This window comes from Scyliorhinus torazame, chromosome 9, assembly GCF_047496885.1.
Source record: "Scyliorhinus torazame isolate Kashiwa2021f chromosome 9, sScyTor2.1, whole genome shotgun sequence".
Classification (NCBI taxonomy): Eukaryota; Metazoa; Chordata; class Chondrichthyes; order Carcharhiniformes; family Scyliorhinidae; genus Scyliorhinus; species Scyliorhinus torazame.
The window spans coordinates 49493600-49510448 of NC_092715.1; the positions used below are offsets into that span (position 1 = coordinate 49493600).

The following is a 16849-nucleotide window of genomic DNA, read 5'->3' on the forward strand; positions in this document are numbered from 1 at the left end:
TTCCTTACCTTTCCAAAATGTTCTCATCAGCCCTATGAGTGAGAAAAAATTGAAATGTGGCCCCTCACATGAAAAGGTTGGACATCCCTGCTCTTCAACGAGGGAGTCACAGTTTCAGAAGGAGAGATGGCCATTTTGGCCTGAGATGAGGGGAAATTCCCCACTCCAAAGGTTGTGAATCTTTGGCGTTATCTGCAGCAGATGCCTGTGGATTATCATTTGCTTCATATATTCACCACTGAGGATGATGGCACCACAGCTTTAACTACCTTGCACCAACTCTCTTTCACCCATCAACCCTCTGCTCACTGGGGTCCAGCAATGCCTCAATTTTAGAATTCTAATTCAAAACTCTCCAGAGCCTTGCCTCTCCCTTTCTCATCCTTCACTACAAACCTCTGAAAGCATTTCACCAACTCTGATCTCTTATATATGTGTTTAGTTGCCTAGGCCCTAAGCTCCTGAATTTCTTCCTTGAATGCCTCCATCTTCCTCTCTTCCTTAAGATCTTCTGGTCCCGCTGACAGCGCACCCAAGCCGCAGGTTGTTCGGAAAATCCAGTCTCTTGACAGTTCTAGGCTGGAATTCTCCGACCATTGCGATTCACTGTTCTGCCCAGCAGCACATCATAGAATTCCTACAGTGCAGAAGGAGGCCATTCAGCCCATCAAGTCTGCACTGACCCTCTAGAGCACCCTACCTAGGCCCACGTTCCCACCCTACCCCCAAACCCAACCTTGGAATACTGTGTACATGTTCTGGCACCCTATTATAAAAAGGATACAAAAGGGTCCGGAGGGGCTGTTTTTGCACTCCGAGGGCAATGAGTGCCTGGAACAAGCTGCCAGAGGCAGTAGTCGAGGCAGGTACAATTTTGTCTTTTAAAAAGCATTTAGACAGTTATATGGGTAAGATAAGTACAGAGGGATATGGGCCAAATGCAGGCAATTGTGACTAGCTTAGTGGTAAAAACTGGGAGGAATGAACAAATTTGGCCGAAGGGCCTGTTTCCATGCTGTAAACCTCTATGACTCAAAACTTTTGGATACTAAGGGGCAATTTAGCATGGCCAAGCTACCTACATGTCTTATCTTTGGACTGTGGGAGGAAACCAGAGCGCCCGGAGGAAACCTACAGACACGGGGAGAACTTGCAAACTCCACACAGTCACCCAAGGCTTGAATTGAACCCAGGTCCCCAGCGCTGTGAGGCAGCAGTGCTAACTAACGTGCCACCATGTCGTCCTTCGCTCGCAGGTTTGGGGTGATAGATTATAATGGGAAATCTGATTGATAAGCGGCGGGAGTGTTGCATCCGCGGCCAGCGAACAGCACGCCGCCGAGAAACACGGGGCCGGGTGGGGTCAGAGAATCCGGATCCCAGCACTTGGATCTGCCCCTGCACACCCATTGTCTTCACAAACTGTCTAACTTATAATGAGCTGAGGAAACCATGGGAGCCCACCCCATTGCCACTGGAAGCTGCTTTGTATTCTTAGGTTACTACCTCAAAACATTCAAAATGTTCTGCTCCTTGCTGTGTTTAACCAACCCCTCACCTGGATCTAAAAGATCCCATGCTCAACTTCGACGAGGAATGGGGGGGGGGGGGGCGGAGAGTGCCGGCCAAGATTTATCCCTTCACCAACCTTGAAAATCAACCTCAAAAGCACCTCACTGGTTACAGGTCGACTATTTTACTGCACGGCAGGAATAGCAGACTTGGGGGGGGGGGGGGGGGGATGTCAGAGGCCTTTAGCCTGGGTTGAATGAGCGGGGTGCACATTGCAGCTGTCCTCGTGAACAGTGGGTAACGGGCAGGCCACACTGGTCACTGCACCGCGCGGCTCACAGGCTCCCCGCCCCGCGCAACCCAACCCGCGCGCGGTGGGGAAGGTAGTGGCGCGCGCGCGGTGGGGAAGGTAGTGGCGCGCGCGCGGTGGGGAAGGTAGTGGCGCGCGCGCGGTGGGGAAGGTAGTGGCGCGCGCGCGGTGGGGAAGGTAGTGGCGCGCGCGGTGCGGAAGGTCTCGGTGAGGCGCGCGCGGTGGGGAAGCTGGTGCCACCGCGCGCGAGACTCGACGCACGGGGATTCTCTTTGGTCGGTCGCGCGCCGAGCGCAGCGCAGCTTGTGGAGTCTGTCAGCCGGTGGCAGAGTCGCACCCTCGCAGCAAAGCAGCAGCCAGATTCTCGGAGCTGGGAGCAGAGCTTTTTTTAAAATCTCCCCTGCAGGCACATCCTTTCCCTATCGGCTGGAGCAGTGGACACATTTTCGGCGAGCTGTCGAGGGTGGGTCTGTGCCCCCCCCTCCCCCCTTGGTCAGCTGCATTGAGACTTATTATTGAGGGCAGCTCCCTCCAGACAGCAGTCGACAGTCGGTGCAAAAGGAAATGCAAAGCCTGTCTACCTGCGGGGATTCATTCCAGAGGGCTGCAGTGGCATTCTGCAAATAGTCCCTTCAAGTTGTTGGATCCCAATTTTCAGAATTCAATCGATCGGGAGAGAAACCCACCGCAGCTCGGCCATGCCACAGGGGATGGAGAAGTTTCTGCAGATAGCCCCTCACTCCCTGGCCGTGGTGCTGGCTCGGAGCGGCACGGCCGGGGCCCCCGCCGTGACTGGCACCGAGGACATCCAGCATCACCACACCGGCTACGAGATCTTCGCCGACTTTAAAGCCGGGAACATGCAGCATTTCTGGAATAAGCGAGTGACAGACGCCATCTCGGAGGCTTTCTTCCTCGGCTGGATCGACGAGCACGTCCTGCTGATCCAGGGCAAGGAGTCCCACTTGGAGGTGCTGAGGGAAGCGTGGATGAGGAGATCACTGAAACCTCCCAGGGGATTCAGTATAAAGTATCTGGGTGAGTGTGGACACCTTCGGAGCAGTAAAACATTCTAGTTTCAAAGAAGTATTTGTTGGGAGGGGGGTGGAGGTGCAGCTTGCCAGTAGAGTGACCTACTTTAACAAAAACAACATACTGTGTGGAGACTGGAAATCTGATATAAAGTCTCAAGGCAAATGTTTGATTGTCATATTTTTACCCTGGGATTTAAACTCTGATTGCGACTGCCTAATATCATAACATATTGTACCTCTCGCCGCTGCCATGCCGACTGTGGAATTGCTGACACTCCTGACAGCAAGGAACTTTTCAGTGCAGTAATATTTGGGGTACTTCCAGAAGGAAAAGATAGCACGTACGCAAAAACACTTGCACAGGCTGAAGGGGTACACCATTGCATTTTGAAGTAGTCCTAAATGTGATTAATACCTCTAACAGACCCATAACAACCTGGGTCGTAAGTTCTAAATGCCTCTCATGATAAAGGATAGACGGAGCATTGCAAGCACTGTAGTTGAATGATAACGACGCGTATCCCGGTGAATAAAAAACTTGCAATTCCGATGTCTTCGTTTGAACCGTGACATAACACATCGCATACTGATCGGCTGCTATTTACACTTTAAATATTTGCACGAAAAAAGGTTCATTGTAGACGCAGTATTCCTCTGGTAGAAGAGAGACATTGCAAATTCATTCTAGCATTACAGAAGCCCCAGAACGAAAGCATTGGTGTTTGTAGACTTTGTTTACCCAATGCAGATGATCAACCAGAGATGTAATTAACTGCTGGGTGAAATGCGTCCGTGCAATCGGACCATTGAATCACCGCTGTTTAGAAATATAATTATGCGATTAAAGCACACTGATATTGTTATGGGCCAGGGTTTAGAGAACCCCAAAGTGTATCATGAAGTTCAACTGACCCACAACTTTTAATAGATTGTGGTATGGGGAGCACAGGGCCCACTCTACAGTTGTGGTACAGCAGAAATGGAAAAGTATTTTTTTAAAGCAAAACAATGTTTATTCTATGAACTCAAGTTAACCTTTTTAAAACATACAGTGAACATCTTAGCAACCATTAATTCAAATACAACCCCCAAAGACGACAACACTAAGTAAACCTTTAAGCTTTCCTTTTTAGCATCCATGCGACTTTAAAACAAAACCTTTATCAGAAGCACATCAGGTTAAAGTCAACACTGAAAACATTTATAATTCTAAATTCACCAAATGATCAAGAGATAGTCTTTTGATGGCAGAGAGAACAGCAGTACACCTGCTTGGTCTGGCTTCAGCTCCAACACTGAAAACGAAACTAAAACACACCCTGCAGCAAACAGCCTAAAACTAAAGTAAAAAAACTGACTGACAGCCCAGCTCCATCCACTCTCTGACATCACTGCAGTAGTAAACACCCATTTCTTAAAGGTACTCTACAGATATTTATATACGTACCCATTTATAAACACCCATTTCTTAAAGGTACTCTGCATGACACCTCCCCCCAAGAAAAAAAAAACCCTCAACATTAAGATGGTTTCATTTTTCACCTTTTCACCATTCTTTAAGAAATGCACACAGTAAATATACTTTTTCGTTTCAAAAAGGTATAATAATATAGTCCATTTTTTTTCGTTCTTCCTCCAACTGAAACTGCTTCCGTTCATCACATTCGTGACAAAGCATCGGCTAACACGTTTTCTCGTCCTGCCACATGTGCTATTTTTAAATGAAATGGCTGCAACAATAAACTCCAGCGAAACAGCCTTGCATTGTTATTCCGGAATCGCTCCAGAAACATCAACGGATTATGATCAGTATATATAACTGTGTCAGATGGATTGCTGGTCACATAAATGTGAAAATGTTGCAAAGCCAGCACCAAAATCAAAGTCTCCTTCTCAATCGTGGAATACTTTTTCTGGTGAGAATTCAATTTCTTTGAAAAATAACCAATAGGCCGCTCTACCCGTTCATCGTCGTCTTGTAGAAGCACCGCACCTACACCCACATCACTCACATCAACCGCCACTTTGAATGGTTTCGTATAATTTGGGATGGCTAACACAGGAGCAGTGGTTAACACAGCCGTCAGGCTGTCAAATGCCTGATGACACTCCTCTGTCCACTGGAATTTGTTACGCTTCTTGAGCAAGTCCGTCAGTGGAGCGACCACACTGCTAAAATTGGGTACAAATTTCTGGTAAAATCCACTCATACCAAGAAATCGCATTATTTCCCGTTGTGTTGAGGGTATCGGAAACTCCCCAATAACTTTTGTTTTCATATCCCGTGGGACCATTCGACCCTGTCCGATTGTATGGCCAAGGAAAGTGACTTGGGCCTTTGCAAATTCACTCTTGGCTAGGTTTATCACCAAACACGCCTCCTGAAGTCGATCGAGTAACTCCATCAGATGTTTCAAATGTTCTGTCCATGTCTGGCTGAAAATTACCAGATCGTCGGTGTATACCGCACAATTGGGTAATTCCAAAACGATTGTTGAAATGTGGCTGGTGCATTTTTCATGCCAAATGGCATAACTTTGAATTGGTACATACCATCTGGAGTCACAAAAGCTGAAATCTCCTTCGTCCTTTCGGATAAAGGTACCTGCCAGTAACCTTTAAGAAAATCCAGTTTGGAAATAAGAGCTGATTGTCCCACTTTCTCAATGCAATCCTCCATACGTGGGATAGGATAAGAGTCCATTCTTGTAACTGCATTTACCTTTTTATAGTCCACACACAACCGTTGGGTACCGTCTGGTTTTGGTACCATCACTATGGGTGAGCTCCATTGGCTGCAACCCACTTCAATTGTGCCATTTTTAAGCATACTCTCAATCTCTTTGTTAACCTGTGCCAATTTTAAAGGGTTAAGTCAATATGGATGTTGTTTGATTGGAACAGCATTTCCCACATCTACATCATGTATAACCATTTTAGTACTTCCCAATTTATCTCTACAAACTTGCCCACGTGATACCAATAACTCAGGTCAGTTTGTTTTTCCTCTGGAAGGTAACTCAACAATTTATCCCAATTTTTAAGAACATCCTCATTTTCCAATTTAATTTGAGGTATGTCAAATTCACAGTCATCTGGATTTGGTTCATCACTTTGAGTTAGAATCATTAAAACCTCCTCATTTTTCTCTCCTTCCCTTTTAAGCATATTCACATGACTCACTCGGTGAGTTTTCCTTCTATCTGTCGTTCTTACCACATAATTCACCTCACTTAATTTCCTTTCAATCTGATAAGGTCCACAAAACCTAGCTTTTAAAGGTTCACCTACCACTGGTAACAACACTAAAACTTTATCTCCACAGGCAAAACAAGAACTTTGGATTTCTTGTCCGCTACCCGTTTCATCACATTTTGTGCAACTTTCAAATGTTGTCTAGCCAATTCACCTGCTCTATTTAATCGTTCCCTAAAATTTGACACGTAATCCAATAATGTAATGTCCGATTTCTCACTCAACAATTTTTCCTCAATCAATTTAAGTGGTCCTCTTACCTCATGACCAAAGATTAGTTCAAAAGGACTAAATTTGGTTGACTCATTAGGTGCATCCCTAATTGCAAGCAGTAGAATGGAATTCCTTTATCCCAATCCTCTGGATAATCTTGACAATATGCCCTCAACATTGCCTTTAATGTCTGATGCTACCTTTCTAATGCTCCCTGCGATTCTGGATGGTATGGAGTTTATTTAAATTGTTTTATTCGTAAGCTAATCATAACTTCCTTGAATAACCTTGAAGTAAAATTCGATCCTTGATCCGATTGTATTTCTGTGGATAGTCCATATCTAGTAAAGAATTTAAGTAACTCCTCCACAGTCTTTTTAGCTGTAATATTACGTACTGGAATGGCCTCTGGAAACCTAGTAGACACATCCATTATAGTCAAAAGATACTGATTGCCACTTTTTGTTTTAGGAAGCGGTCCTACGCAATTAATTAGGACCCTTGTAAAAGGTTCCTCCAATGCTGGAATGGGTATTAAGGGCGCTGGTTTTGTCACTGCTTGAAGTTTCCCTATCACTTGACATGTGTGACATGATTGACAAATTTAACTACATCTTTATGTAGTCCAGGCCAGTGAAAATGTTTTTGGATTTTAGCTTGAGTTTTCCTTATTCCCAAATGACCTCTCACTGGTACCTCATGTGCAACTCGCAACACCTCCTTTCTATACCCTACCGGCAATACTGCTTGATGAATGTCTGCCCACTTTTCATCCGGCTGCATATGTAAAGGTCTCCATTTTCTCATCAAGACATCACTTTTACGGTAATAACACTCTGGTATACACGCAGATTCCTCTTCCGTGTATGCTTTCTGATACATCCGTTTTATTTCTGTTGTAACTGCGCCAATTTTCCTGAACTAAAAATATCCGCCTCATCCTCCACCTGTTCTTGTTCTTTTTCAACCATCTGATCAAAAATGGTTTGTGACAATTGCACTTCAACGTCATCTTCACTCTTTGATTTCTCCTCTTGTTTTAACCTGTGACTTTGTGACCTTGTCACTACACAATCCGGAAAAATCCCAGGATATTCGTCCTTCAACACTTCAGTTGTCTGATTTTCCACTGGCTTATCAACCACAGTAGGCATCACTCCCACCTGCGATCCAGCTATATCATTACCCAAGATAAACTGTACTCCTGGACAAGATAGTTTTTCTATTACTCCTACTACCACTTCACCACTCTTCACTGGACTTTCCAACCTTACGTTATATAATGGAACACGACTCCTCTCATCCTGAATTCCACATATTACCACCTTTTCTGGCAACATTCTTCAAAACTACGTAACGCCTCATCTCTTACCATTAAAGATTGACCAGCTCCCGTATCACTTAAAATTGTGACTTCTTTCCCTGCTGCTCCTGATACACATGAGTAAACTTTACCCACACAAGTAAATTCTTTAAAGAGATCTGGCACCTTCTAATCAATCACCACTTGATCAGGCTGCACAATATTTTGCACCTCCTTTGCTTCACTTGGGCTTTCCTTTACAACTGTAACAAACCCCGCTGTCTTATCCTGTTTTACCATATCAGCCTTCCCAGTGCTTTCCTTCAACCACCAACACTGTGACTTTACATGGCCTAGTTTATTACAGCGAAAACATTTGAAACTTTTTGTTTCTTTTCCATCCTCCTGGATTTCCTTTTTAATCTGAGGTACACTCTCCTTAATATCTCCCATCAGATCACCTTTACCTTTACCACTTGCGTATTTCTCATGCCCCCAGTTTCTATCCCTCACAGGCTGAAACTGATGTCAGAAACCAATCTTTGATTTATGAACTAATTCATAATTATCAGCCATTTCTGCTGCTAATCTCGCAGTTTTAACCCTCTGCTCTTCTACATGAGTTCTCACTACATCAGGAATTGAATTTTTAAACTCCTCCAAAAGCATAATTTCTCTGAGCGCTTCATACGTTTGGTCTATTTTCAAAGCTCTTATCCACCTATCAAAATTACTCTGTTTGAGCCTTTCAAACTCCATGTATGTTTGATCAAATTCTTTCTTTAAATTTCTAAACCTTTGTTTGTAAGCTTCAGGCACTAGTTGATATGCACCTAAGATGGATTTTTTTCACCTCCTCATACGTTCCAGATACCTCCTCCGGTAGTGATGCAAACACTTCACTAGCCCTACCTACCAGCTTTGTTTGAATCAGTAATACCCACATGTCCTGTGGCCATTTCATTTGTTCAGCTACCATCTCAAATGAAATGAAAAAGGCTTCTACCTCCTTCTCTTCAAACCTTGGCAATGCTTGAACATATTTAATTAGATTCCCACCAAGCCTTCGACTATGACGCTCTTTCTCACTATCTCATCACTATCCACCAACTGTACGTTTTCCTTCACGTCTGCCAGTTTTAACTGACTGTCATGTTTCATGGCTATTTTCTGAAGTTCAAACTCTCTCTCTCTATCTTTTTCCCTGATCTGTATCTCCCTTTCTCTTTCTTTTTGTTCTGCTAGGACTATTCTTTCTGTTTTCCTTTCTTCTCTCTATTTTTCCTCTCTCTCTCTTTCTCTTTCCTCTCCCTCTCTTTCTCTACTCTTTTTCCTCTCCCTCTCTTTAGTACTCAAGCTGCTTTAATTCTTTCTCATGTTCCATTTGTTAATTTGCAACTGAATTTTTGTCATTTCCAATGAGTCAAACTATCTCAGGCAACTTTAAATGCTTAGCCACTGCCATAATTACCTCATCTTTTTGCATTTTGTCAGGTAATGCTAACTGCAATGTTTTTGCCAAATCTAACAGTCTGTTTTTAGTCTCTATCCGTCAGGTCCTGCGTGTGACCGTCTCCACCCCCAAAAACTTCAGAGCCTCTGAAAGAGCCATTGTCCACAACACACTCCCCACTTAAACTGAAATACCACACCTGATATGCTCACCCATCATTGTCTTTGAATTCACTAAGCCAATCCAATAGATAGACTTTAATCCCCCTTGAGCCCCCAATTTGTTATGGGCCAGGGTTTAGAGAACCCCAAGGTGTATCATGGAGTTCACCTGACCCACAACTTTTAATAGATTGTGGTATGGGGAGCACACGGCCCACTCTACAGGTGTGGTAGAGCAGAAATGGAAAAGTATTTTTTAAAGCAAAACAATGTTTATTCTATGAACTCAAGTTAACCTTTTTAAAACATACAGTGAACATCTTAGCAACCATTAATTCAAATACAACCCCCAAGGACTACAACACTAAGTAAACCTTTAAGCTTTCCTTTTTAACATCCATACGACTTAAAAACAAAACCTTTATCAGAAACACATCAGGTTAAAGTCACTACTGAAAACATTTATAATTCTAAATTCACCAAATGATCAAGAGGTAGTCTTTTGATGGCAGAGAGAACAGCAGTACACCTGCTTGGTCTGGCTTCAACTCCAACACTGAAAACGGAACTAAATCACACCCTGCAGCAAACAACCTAAAACGAAAGTAAAAAGCTGACAGCCCAGCTCCACCCACTCTCTGACATCACTGCAGTAGTAAACACCCATTTCTTAAAGGTACTCTCACTACAGATATTTATATACATACCCATTTATAAACACCCATTTCTTAAAGGTACTCCCACATGACAATATAATGAAGGGTGATATGAGAGTATGGATGTGCTTCGACACATTATTGGCTGGGAAAGAACACACACATGATCCATGAACATAATTCCGACACTTCTGACAGATAGCCCTGTTAGGATTCCAATAATTATATTAAGATCTGCAAGCACAAGGTGGATTACTATAATGGTACTATATGGTGCCAACGTACATTTACTTGTGCCACGCTTGGTAGCTAAATGGCTAATGGATGCTACTCTGTAACTTCATACCCTCCTAAAAGCAATCTCAACAATGTTCACCAGCTCAGCATGGTAACACAAATTAAAAGCTGTGAGTTGTTGTGCCACATGCCTGCGGAGATCACGAGAAGAAAATGAATACCTGTCAGCTGTAATGTAAACTCTGTAAGAAATATTTCATAATCTTAACATGCAGGTTAGCCTCCAAGCTGTGTGAAATTCAAATAAAATAGTACCTTGTATTTCCGAAGAGCAGCATATATCAGAGGGTAAGATGCAAAAAGTTTTGAATGGCTGTGGTTTGCTGTGGACCCGGGAACTTCTGTGTACAAGTCTGGTAACATTTTTAAAAAGGCAGGCAATATATTAGGAAGTCAGATAAAAGATACACCTATGGTCACTGCTTGCTTTGCACAATGATTATTGTATTGTGTAGCCTGTGTTACCTACGGTCACCAATTGGGAGCTCTTTACTGAGAGAGAATATTTAGTGGTCACAGAGGAGTCCAGTGAGAGAGTTCAGCATAAAGGTTGATTGTTGAAGTAAGCTATGTACAAGCACAATTCAAGTCCCAGTCTGGACTGCACACAACACAATACTCCTACTGAGGCTGGCTTTTATGTCCCAAGCCCAATATCCCGCTGATGGATTTCCACTCCTCAGCGTGGGAGCTCGTAATCCACAAGGCTCACGGGGAGATTAAGCGGTTCATCCTCGTGGGTTTCGTGAGCATTATGACAGAATAAGAATCTTGATTGCTGCAATATATGATAGAGGACATTGGTTGACAAAGAATTCCTTGAAGAACATACATCCAAACCTTTTGCTATTGCCATAATTAATGTGACTAATGTAACTTCATAATATATCACCAGAAAATCATGTACTGAAATTAATGGACTTCAAATCTGGAGTCAATGGAGCAGTGGGGTTGCACCAGGAGTTTTCAGGAAGTTCCCAATACTGTCAGATTCCTGAAACAAAGTTCCAATATTTATCTGTCTACAGTTACCTAACAACAATTTAATTGGCTTGCTGAACTAAGAAAGTGTTCTTTCTTGTATCAAAAGAATTGTTCTTCTTTCAGCACCTAATACTAATTTCAGAAGTTGGAAGAGGAGTAGCTCTCAAAGTTTGAAAAATATTGATGTATTCAATCAGAGATTATTTTTAAGTAGAGACCTGCACAAAAGCATACATTTTGTTACTAATTTGGATGTACTCCTCAGTGTACAATATACTGAGGGTGGCATTTGAACATGCACTAGAGACAAACACATCTTTTTCTACAGAAATAGCAGATCAGTTGAATTTGGTGGTTGGGAGCCTTGTCTGCCATTGGTTTTTTTTCTCAGTGGCTCTGTTTAATGTTTAGACGGCCTTACTAAGACAAGGCGATGGATATATCGGGAGAGGGTGACGTCTGTGGACTTCACGGGGGAGATATCACTAGTATCCTTCAGGGAAGTAAATATGTCATCCTTACCTGGTTTGGCCTACATGTCACTCCAGATCCACACCCATTTAGTTGACTCTTAACTGCCCTCTGAAATGACCGAGCAAGCCACTCCGTTCAAGAGCAATTAGGGATGGGCAACAAATGCTGGCCATAAAAGGTGTTCTTTAGAATTCAGTAAGGATTAATGGTTTCCCTGAATGAAGAATGCTGATTTAGCAAGTAGCCAACAGTCATTTTGACTCTATTCCCACTAAAGCACAGATGGCTCAACTTCTTTTTCTGGTCCCCTTGTTAGTCGGTATGTTGAAGTATCTGTCCCTTCGGTGGTTGTCTCCCTCTCCTTCAAACCTGCCTTTATCATTCCTATCCTCAAAAACACTCTTCTTGACCCCACCAACGTTGCGATTCACCACCTATCTCCGACTTCCCTTTCCTCTCCAAAGTCCTTTATAGTGTTGTCGCCTATCAAATCTCTGCAATCAGGTTTCCACCTCTGCCATACTACTGAAACAGCTCTTATCAGAACTGTTATCACAAATGGCATTCTATGTGACCATAACAAAGATAAACTATGCCTTCTCAATCTGTCTGTTCACTATTTTGGTGTTCTATTTGATCCTGAGATGAAGTCCTGACCACATATTCATTGTGTATTTCCACATCCATAGCATCACCTGACTTCTCCCCTGTCTCAGTTTATCTGCTACTAAAACCCTCATTCATGCCTTTGTTACCCCGAGACTTGACAATTCCTGGCTGTTCTCCTAGATTCTATCCTGCATAAACGTAAAGCCATCCAAAACTCTGTGCCTTAGCTCGCACCAAGTCCCACTTACCTATCAACCCGGTGCTTGCTGACTTACATTGGCCCAGGACAAACAACAGCTTGATTTTAAAATTCTTGTTCTTGTTTCCGAAACCCCCCATGGCCTCACCCCTCCTCCAGCTCTATGACCACATGAGATATCTGTATTCCATCTAATTCTGGCCTCTTGGGCGTCTCTACCATCATAGTAGATGTGCCTTCAGTTGTCTAGGTCCTAATCTCTGGCATTCCCTCCCCACACCTCTCTGCATCCCTTTCCCTCCTTTAAAAGATCCCTTGTAACCTACCTCTTTGACAAAGTTTTTTGATCACCTCACCTTATATTTGCGTATAGTGGCTGGGTGCCATATTTTGTTTCATAATGCTCCTGTGAAGTGCCTTGCAATGTTTTGCTGTGTTAAATGCGTCTCATAAAAATAAGTTGTTGTTGTAAATGTGATATTCCTTAGCAAGTATTTAAAAACTGACGGGATACCAATATTGTGTCTCATGATGGTTTATCATTTGCAAAATATTGAGAGTTTCAATCAGTTATGAAGATTTTGAATGTTCTATTTGATGCTTTGAAGAAAATGGTTAAATCTAAACCCTTAGAAATTACCCCACATAATGTGATGTTTTTGTTCATCCTTAAAACCTGCATGATAACATTCAGGTGAGAGAAATCTTGCTTTTTCTTTGGTTGGTTTTCTCTCACTATATTCTCTCCACATCGCAAAAATCGGATTAGAATTTTTACTGAAGTGAATATATTATGTAAGTACATTACTGCGATCTCCCTGTCTCTGCGAGACCTGGTGCATATGTGTTGAATGCATGTAGCAGCTATATTTCTCATAATATGTCAATGGATAAATCTGATTTTAAAGAAGTTCATCATGAAGTAATAACTGAATGCACAGTTTCATTGCAAGTCAATAGAGTTGATGTTTTTGGCTTACAAAGTTTTATATAAAAATGTGACTCAGTTGTTTAAAAATTAACAAAATCGTCCTACAGCATCTTGTGTTGAAACTTATTAACAGCAGAAGTGCAAGCCTCAAGGGGGGGGGGGGGGGTGCGGTTGCAGAGTTTTCGCAGAATAGAATTTACAGTGCAGAAGGAGGCTATTCGGCCCATCGAGTCTGCACCAGCCCTTGGAAAGAGCACCCCATTTAAGCCCATCCCATCCCCATCACCGTAACTCAGTAACCCCACCTAACCTTTTTCAACACGAAGGACAATTTATCATGGCCAATCCACCTAACCTGCACATCATTGGACTATGGGAGGAAACCCACGCATACACGGGGAGAACTTGCAGACTCCGCACAGACAGTGATCCAAGCCTGGAATCGAACCTGGGACCCTGGAGCTGTGAAGCAACTGTGCTAACCACTGTGCTACCTTGCTGCCCTAACACCAGAATGTGTTTAATAAAATTGCTGTATCATCATTTGATAAGAAGTAATGAAAAGAACAATGTATTTCCTTTTCCTCCCTATGTACTTTCTATTAATCTATCTGGCTTCTTTCTCTTTCTTTCTGGGATTATCCATCCATTTATATTTAAATAATTGGCGACTACCATGGCAACAATAGCATCCAAACTCCCTACTTGGAGACTGTGAACTTGGTTGCTGTGGCTTGGATTTTGTTGAAATCCAATGGACCTTGATGCTGGCTCAGGAAAAGGGTTTCCTTGCAATTTGCAATTATCTCTGCTATTTCCATGGCTGTGACCTCATCACAGACCTCATTCCATGTCACCTTATTGCCTTTGCTCAAATGCTTGGCCTGTTTTTTCTTTGTACTTTTGGCACCTTACAAATGTTTCTCTAAGGTTAATTTCCGAGTTTGTGCCATACCCACAGTGACGCTAGAGAGTTTCTTTACCTCAAAAATGTAATTTTCAAAAGTCTTACTTGGCAACTGCTTCCTTTGATAGAACATAACTCTCAGTGCAATCTGATTCTTAGTCATCCATAATGTGAGTCCAGAACATCGTCAATTTCAAAATAGTCCAGAGTATTGGGGTAATCACCTCAAAACACCTGGCCACATCATGGTGAGAAAATCACTGGGCTGGATTCTCCGAGTCTCCGCGGCGCTGGTCGGGGACCAATGAAAGAGGCCCCCGCAGCGATTCTCAGCCGGCAGCTGGCCGAGTTCTCGCCGGAGTGGTTCACTCATGGTTCCACCCGGCAGGAACTTGGAGCGTGGGGGGGGGGGGGGGGGGGTTCCGTCACCGGGGTGGGGGGGCCTCCATGATGGCCAGGCTCGCGATCGGGGGTCACCGATCGGCGGGTACGCGCAATCTGGCGGGGGGTCTATATTGTTGGGGCTGGCTTGCTGTGTGGATCCGCCATGTTGCGCGGGGTTGCCACCGCCATAGGTGGCCACCGCGCATCTGCGCGGACCCACTGCCGGAAATGCAGGGCCCCGTATCGGCAGCCGGAGCTACATGACAAATCTGTGGCCCTGCAAGCCCCCTTCAAAACGGAGAATTCCTCTGGACTTTCTCCAGGAAAGTCCTGAGTGATTCGCGCCCGTTTTCTCGCGGGTGTGGGGACATAGCCCCATTTTCAGAGAATTACACCCACTTTATCCTCATCTCCTACTTTATTGACTTTTCGCCAAATGTGTAACCTTCACTTGTAATTCAGAAGAATGAGGGGGGATCTCATAGAGACTTATACAATTCTAACAGGACTAGACAGGATAGATGCAGGGAAGATGTTACCAATGATGGGTGTGTCCAGAACCAGGGGTCACAGTCCTAGGATTCAGGGTAAACCATTTCGGACAGAGATAATGAGAAATTTCTTCACACAAAGAGTGGTGAGTCTGTGGAATTCATTACCACAGGAAGTAGTTGATGCTAAAACTTTGAATATATTCAAGAGGCGGCTGGATATAGCACTTGGGGAGAATGGGATCAAAGGCTATGGGGAGAAAGCAGGATTAGACTATTGAGTTGGATGATCAGCCATGATCGTAATGAATGGCGGTGCAGGTTCGAAAAGCCAAAAGTCCTCCTCCAGCTCCTGTCTTCTATGTATGTATCTATGTAATTACACCAACACTCTGTTCGGGTTAAATTCCACGATTGTCCCCATATGTATGTCTTCAGTGTCAAGTTTTTCAATTACATACTGTTGATTTATTGAGCTGCACCTGAACATGACATGTACACATGGAGCAATCATTCAAACTGCTGAAACTTCCTCAAAATTAACTTAGGCGGTTCCAAAATGTGTTATTTTATTATTAATGAAATGCAAGAGAGAATTCCACCACATCCTTGTTGTCATCCTTCTGTTGTGTATAGTTCTGGCTAAGACTAACACATGGTCAACTGCATTATTGAACAACCTTATTTAAATCTCCCCAACAGAGAGGGAAATATAACCAATTGGTGAGATCTTGAAATGTACCACACCCATTCCAATCTTTGAGTGGAACTTGATTCAGACAGTTGAAATCCCGGCAGAAATGTGCAGGATTAACATTTTCTAATCTGATTATTTATGAGCTTTGACAACATTTCCATCTTAGTTTGCACAACTGGTTCATGTTCTGCTCAGAAACCATGATCAGGACAAGCCACGGGGTGGCCAGTTCCAGTTACATTTAAAGGGACCCACAGTTGCTGTTGAATTGGACTTTTGGTTGCATGAATTAGTGGACTTTTGTTACTTAAATGATTTCAAAGTACTTGGGCTGGATTCTCCGCCGCCGGCGGGCAGAGAATCCAGCCCCTTGTATTTGCTGATATCTTGTAATCAACCCCAGCCCTGCAATCCTCTAAGATCATTGAGCTCCTCCAATTATGAACTCTTGCGCAATCCTGACTTTTATTTTTCCACCATTGACAGCTGTACCTTCAGTTGCCAGTGTTACGCTCTAGAATTCTTTGTGTATACCCCTCTGCCTCTACCTCTGTTTGCCTTTAGAATGATCCAGAGAACCCAGATCTTGAAACAAACTTTTTGTCATTATTCTAATATCACCTGATGTCAAATTTTGTTCATTGACACTTCTGTTGAGGTGCCTTCTTACATTGTTGCTGTTAAGTTCTGAACTGAGGGGCAGCACAGTAGCATAGTGGTTAGCACTATTTCTCGAGGGAGACAGGGATCGAGTTCTATTCCCTTCTGTAAACAAACTGAGAAAAAAATGGCTGGAGCTGCAGTGCTTGTTGCAGTCAAGGTCACTGCAGTTTGACCCTCTGCTTCCGGTTCCTTTTGATCTTGGGGTGGGTGCCCTTGCCACCTGCAGTTGGCAGATTTTGGACGAGAAAGAGGTGGATAAATGCGCCACACCATTGAAATGGCACCCATCCCCCCCCCCCCCCCCCCCACCTTTCCC

At 43.5% G+C, this 16849-nt stretch overlaps 1 protein-coding gene across 2 annotated transcripts in view; it reads left to right on the top strand.

Moving 5' to 3' along the window:
- Positions 1-2110: 2110 nt before the first annotated feature.
- The window catches only part of LOC140429185 (storkhead-box protein 2-like), a 484578-nt gene continuing 469839 nt past the window's right edge, over positions 2111-16849 (top strand). For both annotated transcript variants that reach the window (XM_072515851.1, XM_072515853.1), the window contains exon 1: positions 2111-2860. In XM_072515851.1, the coding sequence (XP_072371952.1) occupies positions 2521-2860 (340 nt within the window). In that variant the 5' untranslated portion in view covers positions 2111-2520. The remainder of the gene's footprint in view (positions 2861-16849) is intronic.